General features: G+C 38.4%; 1 protein-coding gene across 1 annotated transcript in view; it reads right to left on the bottom strand.

Moving 5' to 3' along the window:
* Nucleotides 1–474: 474 nt before the first annotated feature.
* LOC142070123 (heterogeneous nuclear ribonucleoprotein M-like) overlaps nucleotides 475–8,785 on the bottom strand; it is a 33,708-nt gene continuing 25,397 nt past the window's right edge. Inside the window, exon 3 of the mRNA XM_075123237.1 lies at nucleotides 475–738. Coding sequence (XP_074979338.1) covers nucleotides 608–738 — 131 coding nt within the window. The 3' untranslated portion in view covers nucleotides 475–607. The remainder of the gene's footprint in view (nucleotides 739–8,785) is intronic.

Genomic DNA, 8,785 nt, shown 5'->3' with positions numbered 1-8,785 from the left:
TAATTTAGCTCTAAAAAATATAGTAAGAACAAAATACAAGCTTACCTGGATTCCATAAAATGCTAATTCCTACACATTATCAGAATTATACTGTAGTTTTTGAAGTTGTAATAAGCAAAACTAAGTCCAGGTTCTCCAAGAAACCACCACACACTTAACATTTCCTGTCAAAATCCTCACCATGTTCCTTCATCCTAAGTCCATATCCTTTCAGTACACTTAAGTGAGTTCCTATTATGATTTTTCTAAAACATTCCTTCACTTAACGGAAAGTAGCTTGACACCTACTAAAGTTACGCATCTCTTAAGTTTAGACATTTGCCTTATATTAACTGGCATGGGACGTATCATGTTTACAGAACCTGCTTTTTCACACTGAACTTATAAATTCAACAACTACAAATGACATTTTCAAAGACACGTTTTACGTTAACATACCACTGTAGATACTGCTAGGGTCCATGCATAATTCACTCATAGCCAACACCAACTGAGCACAATGCTGATACTATCTGCACATCCCTTCCCACCTCCTCCCCATCCCACAAGGGGCTTTGGGCAGTGCCTAGATATATAGCCACTATCCATACACACTACCTTCTTGATTTCATGCGGTTCCACGCCACCATACAATTACATTTGTCATGTAGTAAAATCCACAGAAGAAAATCTCTCCATCACTTACCCTTGACTTTCCTTCAGCGTCCATTAAGAGCTCCACGTATGTTACCTCACCAACTACAAATCAGATTCCAGACGACACATATACCAAGGGAGAAAAGCCAAGAAAATAATGGGAATTTAGAACAGTCAACAACCTTGTATGGAGCCTCTGCCTTATAAGAAAGCCCAGAAACACTCCATATTCTCTAAACCACCAAGCTGGACATTACAGGTGTGCAGTAAAGTCTTTAAAAAGTAATTAAACAGGTTCTTGGTTTTCCTCCACTCAAAAACAAGCTATTTCCACAATATCAGTTTCCTCAGCCTTTAATACTCAAATCACTTGTGGCAATCCAAATCCATGGGAAACCGTCTGCAATGATAGTTTTCCTTTTTCTACAGAAAGAATCAGATTTCTACTGGAGACTGACATAGTATGTAGCCTTCTATCTAGATATGCCAGACGTTAACCAGCTACAAGTTCATGTTTCACTGTGATTTCTACAAGGGACAGCTAGAAGGGTCTCCAAAACCAAAAATGTACAACTATTTAAGTGTCAGTGACTCAACTAGGTGTTTACTTAGGCTAGATCATTAACCTTCCAATTAAACTGAAGGAGAAGGCGAACTTCATTTTTAGAACAGTTAGATGTTTAAATTTGACTAACTTCAAGACAAGTACACGTATGTTTTGCGAGTCAAAAGGAAAGTCATTACAATTTTCATTCCCAAGACTGAATTAACTGAATGTTTAGAATCTGTAGCAAAGAGTACAATTTGTAGGAAAACTAAATCTGCATTTCTCCACAAAAGATTAGGATTGCCAATTCATGATCACTATAACCAGACTGTATACCTCCAAAATACCACTACCAAATTGGCTGCTGAGTTTGAAGCAAATGGCATACAGAAGTATAGCTGAAGAAACCCATTTAGGCTTGCTTTTCTGGCTTATTTATATAAAAATGAATGTGTCCAAACAGACTTTAAATTCCTAGCAAGACTACTCACAGATTAACCTTAAAATGAGAGGACTTCCATGTAGAGTTTCAACTGTATTTGTTTACGTGGAGAATCATCTACTTTAGAAGCTAGAAGGCCTGTAGGCTGTTCTAAGAATTGCTGTTTAATAGAGGAAGATTGAACAAGAAATTGTAGTCTGTGTTGAAGTTCTAATGGTTTTCCCTCTTGACAGTGGATGCAATAGGGAAAGAATGTTCAATTTCATCTCCCACTTGAATGACTGTCACTTTTATAAAGGTATATGTTGAAGTATCTACTCAAATATCTAAATGGAGGGGTTTGAGATTCCTTTCCAGAAACAATTGCAAAGGAGACCTTAGTAGGATCTCTAAATCTTGAGAGGTGTTACTTCACCCTCTCCTTCATCTGGACTGATCAAAAACTAACAGGATCAGAAGTCAAAATTGAAAGGGAACTAAAAAGTATTTTAAATGAATACTGATCCATTACTGATTCTATGATAATGTTAGAAGTGTAGGGCTGGAAGGGACCTCGAGGTCATTCAGTCCAGCCTCTCCATGCGGAGGCAGAACCAAGTAAACCTAGACCATCCCTCACAGGTGTTTGTCTAACCCTGTTCTTAAAAGCCTCCAATGAGAGGGATTCCACAACCTACCTTTCAGAGGAACAGCCGTGTTAGTCTGTATTCGCAAAAAGAAAAGGAGTACTTGTGGCACCTTAGAGACTAACCAATTTATTTGAGCATGAGCTTTCGTGAGCTACAGCTCACTTCATCAGATGTTTACCGTGGAAACTGCAGCAGACTTTATATACACACAGAGAATATGAAACAATACCTCCTCCCACCCCACTGTCCTGCTGGTAATAGCTTATCTAAAGTGATCAACAGGTGGGCCATTTCCAGCACAAATCCAGGTTTTCTCACCCTCCACCCCCCCACACAAATTCACTCTCCTGCTGGTGACAGGTTTCAGAGGAACAGCCGTGTTAGTCTGTATTCGCAAAAAGAAAAGGAGTACTTGTGGCACCTTAGAGAAGTGAGCTGTAGCTCACGAAAGCTCATGCTCAAATAAATTGGTTAGTCTCTAAGGTGCCACAAGTACTCCTTTTCTTCTCCTGCTGGTGCTAGCCCATCCAAAGTGACAACTCTTTACATAGTCAAGTCGGGCTATTTCCTTCATAGATCCAGGTGAGAAAACCTGGATCTATGCAGGAAATAGCCCGACTTGACTATGTAAAGAGTTGTCACTTTGGATGGGCTAGCACCAGCAGGAGAGTGAATTTGTGTGGGGGGGTGGAGGGTGAGAAAACCTGGATTTGTGCTGGAAATGGCCCACCTGTTGATCACTTTAGATAAGCTATTACCAGCAGGACAGTGGGGTGGGAGGAGGTATTGTTTCATATTCTCTGTGTGTATATAAAGTCTGCTGCAGTTTCCACGGTAAACATCTGATGAAGTGAGCTGTAGCTCACGAAAGCTCATGCTCAAATAAATTGGTTAGTCTCTAAGGTGCCACAAGTACTCCTTTTCTTTTTACAACCTACCTTGGAAGCCTACTCCATTTCTTAACTGTTCTTATCATTAGAAAGGATTTCCCAACATTTAAGCTAAATTTCCTTGCTGCAGATAAATAAATTTCTTAGTCTCTAAGGTGCCACAAGTCCTCCTTTTCTTTTTGCAGATACAGACTAACACAGCTGCTACTCTGAAACCATCCTCTTTATAACAGCCCTGAAGATATTTGAAGACTTATCAGGTCTCCCCTTCAGTCTTCTTTTCTCAGAACTAAACATCTTCAGTTTAAAAACTAAACCGATTTGGGCATAAGCTTTCGTGAGTAAAAAAATCCACTTCTTCAGATGCAGATGTTTTTTAAACACGAAAGCTTATTCTCAAATAAATCTGTTAGTCTTTAAGGTGTCACTGGACTCCTCATTCTTTTTGTGGACACAGACTAATACGGCTACCCTTCTGATTCTCATCTCTAGTTTGTTTGTTTAACCTTTCCTCAGAGGTCAGGTTTTCTAAACCTTTTATCATTTTTTCTTCTTCTTCTCTGGACTCTATAGTTTGTCCACATCTTCTTTAAAGTGTGGTGCCCGGAAGGAGACTCAGATGGAGTACTGTGGCCTCTCCGGTGCCAAGTAGAGCAGATTACCTCATGTCAATACACCCCAGAATTACATTAATTACTATGAACCTAGTAGAAGCTTATAAACAAGTGTCTGTTTATAGCCAAGGTTCCAACCTATATTACCATTCTCATCTTCAGTATTTGGACCATCTCTGGAGACTACAGTTGCCAACATTTGGATCTAAATAGCCAGGTTACTTAGATCAAGAGCACCGTAAACCTAGAGCTGAAGTCTCTATGGCCTACACCTCTGTACTGGGAGAGCAGCCTCCACTTGCTTTGTATACACATTAAGCACAGTCCTTGAGTGCTCCTGCCAGTACAGCTAAAAAATAGCTTCCAACTACTTCGGGCATAAATATTCAGCATGACCAGGAAATTCTGAAAGCCATTTGTTTAAACAGCAGCCGCCAGAGTCCAACCACACTGTGTTTTTACAAGAACGCAAATTTAATTTGACAATTTATGTAGTTTAAAAATAACTGATTCTCAGATAACCTGCAACACAGACAATCCATTTCACAAAGGCCACAAGTTAAAGTCACAAGGTTAGAAATCAGCAGTGACCTAATGCTCCCAGCAGCACTATTGGTCCATTGGAAAGATATTGCTTTGCACTCTAAACTACTTATCAAATCAGCTGCAACTGATACATAAAAATCTACACAAACTCCTCCAAACAAGCTTTTTCCCTTGGTCATTGGCTCAACACAGTCAGAAGCTGATTTTACATTTGTCCCTGTAATCAGCCTAATGGCCTTTAAAGGAAGTTCTGACCTTTGAACCACAAAATTTACTGAAGTCTTCTCTAGTGGCTATTTCATATCTTACAGAGAACCTTAAAGTTTGTACCAATTTTGCTCCGAGCTCTCAGTGTTCAAGTTTTATACATTCACATTTTAAAAAGTCATCCACCAAAAATTACACTTCAAAAAAAATCCTATTTGAGCCTCCTTCTAGGAGCAGCCAAATTTCAGAATAGGGACACCATGTGACAAGTGACATGCTAGCCCAACATCCAAGATAGCAAGTCCAGATTACAGAAGAAATGAGAGAGGTGCATTCTGCACTTAAAGTCATGTGGTATGGTCCAGGTGACGTTCTTAAAAGAGAAACTATGGTTGATATGAGATGGCATAAAAAGAATCCAGTTCCTAGAACCTGAAAGGTAAAGAAAAGGCCCCCTTGGACCCATTCTAGATGCAAAACTAAGCAATATTTTTGTTAACATGAAGTCTGTTTATTAGAAGTGCAGACCGGCATCAGGGATAAAAGAATTACTGGCTACCGAGTAGCAGGCAAGTACCACTTGCCAAGTACACAAGGAGAGTGAGAAGTCAGTCACAGAAGTATTTTTACCGCATATCGGCACACCATTTCCTGCTCCAAGAACTGTTTCCTTTTCCCCCTTGTTGGGAGTGGGTGAAGAGAAAAAGGAAAGGCCAAAAAAATACCATTATAAGGGAAGGAAGGGTCAGAATGCTCTCCTGTGCCAGTAGCCAGAAAGTCAGACTGCACTAGGCCACCAACACAGAATGGTACATGAACCCTGATGTGGAACCCCGCCCTTTCAGCTACTGTACAGGGGCAATGCTATCTGATCAGTGTTTTTCTGCCTGAATGGTAGACTAATATACTATGGGACCTGGCAGAAGTTTGTTTTTTTTAAAAGGTTCTAACAAAGATTAAAATAAAGTTGTTCACATAGGCAAGAACCACTGCATACACAACTACCGAGTTAAGAAATATCATACAGGTACCAGATAAGGATCTGCGAGGGTTACTAAAGCTTAAGGACTAGCGCCAGGGGATAATAGCCTACACTTTCAAAAAGGATGAGCTCAGTGATCTAACAATCAACATAATATTTCTACTACCTCTCTGTTTGGTACTTGTAAGACTTTACTTGGAGTAAGAGAATCTCTTTTGAATACCATATTTTGAAGAGAAGCTGGGAAGCTCAATGAAAGGAACTAAAGTGTTATGAAAATGCAAAACCTCGAAGTTGGAAGAAAGACTAGTTATTACAGCAACTGAAAATACATGCCCCAGGAATTCTGCATTGCAACAAGTTTAGCGAGTATGGGGGTATTTGCTATAGTCATTTTTGGCAGAATTTAATTTATTTGAAGTTAGTTTCCAAGTTGCAAAGTTCTTCCATGTAGGAAATTACAAGTTTAGTCTACAGAGAGACTAGCTCAGAGGCATGAACTGACAATCATCTTGGATTCATCTGAAAGGACATGTGATATGAAGTTTAAAAATATTAAAGATGCAAGTTAGGGCACTCTATCCAAGTTTGTTTGCTGTAAATTTTCTACATAAGAGTTTGGAAAGGAAGGGAGAAAACCTTATCAAAAATGGAACAACAGGAGAACTAATAGGTTTGTTCCATCTCCCTGCCAATAAAGGATTATTACCTATTGTACATTTGTGTTTTGTTTGGAAAGAAGTAGTCTGGGGGAGAAGGAAGAGGATGCATAGTCATTTTTATTTTAAAGTCAATAGAAGATTTTATTAAACAAGTGTGTTCATTCATTTGAATTTTGCCGTAGAAGACAGTCATGCCAATTTAAGTTTCCACAAAATTTGGCCCTTCCTACAAGACGATGGCTCAGAAATAACCATTAAGCACAAAGCCTGCTCTGAGCAAAATGGGTGCAGTTCTCTTTTTAAAAAAAAGGAGATTTCATCTTCCTTTTTTTAAAAATCTGTCCACTATTCTATATAAATCCAAACTTTGAGAAAATGTAAAGGTTTCCTATTATATTTGACTCAATGAGTCCCATTATAAAAAACAACCCACATCTCACTATGGTTTGATTTAAGGTATTTCATTGAAGCTCTTTTTAAACAGATGCCATAAATGGATATTAAGACTTCCAAGATATACATGCACACTACAAAACAGTGATTAATTGGAAATCACAATGCAAACTACATATGGACTTAAAGCAGGGCTAAAAATCATATTATATTTTATTTACTTACTGATTGAATGCTGTCTCCAGGCTTGGCAATGATTTTTTTTTCCCTTTGATTTCTGAAGTTTAAAATGGTCACTTTTGTAGAGAAAGCCTTTAAGAAGTGTTGTTTTAAGACACATTTGACTTTTGCAGGGTCTTCCTAACAAGTTTTGCTAGATCTCACCCATTAATTTTTAGACTATTCCAGACATATGCAATATAGTAAGAGCTGAAATAAGGTGTTATTTCTGGAACTGATTACCAAATTTCATGGTCTGAAGCAGTCAGACAAGAGAAGTTAGAATTATATATTCCAGAGGCACTGCTTTTATAAAAGGTTCATATCTAATCCACCCAAGCCCTAACGGTTGTTTAGGCAAACCTGAAAACAAGAACCTTGGTTATACTTGGTTCATTTTTCAGCCATGAAGGTTATAAAGGTTTAGGAAACTTGACATGAAAGCCTAGATCATGGAGCATTCTTTTGATGACAAATTTTCTGGTAAGGATATTTGTCAACTATAATCATGATGTTATGACCAACAGTTAAATCAGAGCCCCATTTAATAAACTTCCAAGTAACCAATACCATAGCTTTTGCTACCATCCAGAAGCAAATCAGTTTGACCATATCGGAGATTGTTTACAGAGTTCCAACAGAGAAGTATTGCTCAAGCAGTTGCTAGATGGTGCTCAAAGCTTTGCATGCTCCCCCAGTTTCATACAAAAAGCTTTGAGCATCAGCTAAAGGAAAGGTGAAATTTAAAAAGATTCATTGATTGAGAATCAGTATTGCCAAAAACATTCAGTAATAAAAATTAGACACTGAAAGCAGCACCCTCAACACGTTCATGATGGAAGTACACTAAAACTGGTACTGTGTTGAATTAAACTGTTTCTTTAACTTGTGATTTCCTTGATTTTTAGAGTTTGTGCTGAAACACTTATGCAAACTTATGTCTCAAGTTATGAGGGCATTTTGTGTCTTTTGAACTGCTTTAAATTCCTGGAGCTAGCTATCCCAAAACTGTATACATTTAATAGTGTAATGAGACTTACTATGGCTACAGGTGTGCTACATGAACCTTTACTGCATGGCAAGCTGCTATACATCTACAGTGCTCCAGGTTCCACAAATTTACTATCTATGTTGACCCTGCATTGCACACTACAAGTCCTCTAGCGTACAATGATCACAGTATGTTAAAGGGTATAGAGTATGATGTTACAGCCAAGATGCTGGTTTCCAAGGTTAACTGATGAAAATACATTTTAGAATATGGATTTCAACAAAAGGATAGACAGGAGTTAAAAACAGGCTAGAATTTAAAATTAATAAGTTGTTTTAAATAAAGGAGAGAACAAGACATGGGCCTACCAACCAGACTGGTCTGTTTGCGGTAGGCACTCTATGGCGGAGCCTCCAATAGTGATTAGGGCTTGTGTGTGCTACTGTAATATAAATGTTTAACAGGAAAAGTGAAACCCAGAGTACACAAAATTGAGACCAGTGTACGCAATTCAAGTCGTTAAAAAACCAGACAAAAAAGAACACCCACAAAAAAAACACCACCCACAAACCTGGGGCATGAGCTACATCAGTACATACTGAGTCAGCAAAAGAAAAGCCAACAAGAATATCTGATGAGTTGATGGGGTGAGTAGGGAGACAATGTTTAAACAATGAAGTTTCAGTGTATGTTCACTCTTGGAAGTTTATGCATGTTTGCTCATCTACACAGATCTATTGAATATATCTTATCAAGAAACAGTTTTACATATTGCTTCTCTTCCTACCCCAAATACAAATCCAGCGTGTTATTTCTTGCAATTAGGAAAAAGGATGCAGTGAGGGTTACTGCAGATGTAGTCAATGATTCATAACCATTATCTATTGCAGTCATAAATATGACTTGAGGGTACTTCCAATTACAGCTCTTGCCAGTTTGCTTCTTCAACAGCTAGTTATTTTCTCTTAAGTTCTTATTAACACATTGTGGCTCCATCTCGCAATTGAGGGTACTAGCCAACTACTTC

The sequence above is a fragment of the Caretta caretta genome, chromosome 25 (genome assembly GCF_965140235.1).
Source record: "Caretta caretta isolate rCarCar2 chromosome 25, rCarCar1.hap1, whole genome shotgun sequence".
NCBI lineage: Eukaryota > Metazoa > Chordata > Testudines > Cheloniidae > Caretta > Caretta caretta.
The sequence above is the reverse complement of the archived record's forward strand: the minus strand, read 5'-3'. Positions and strand labels throughout refer to the sequence as shown.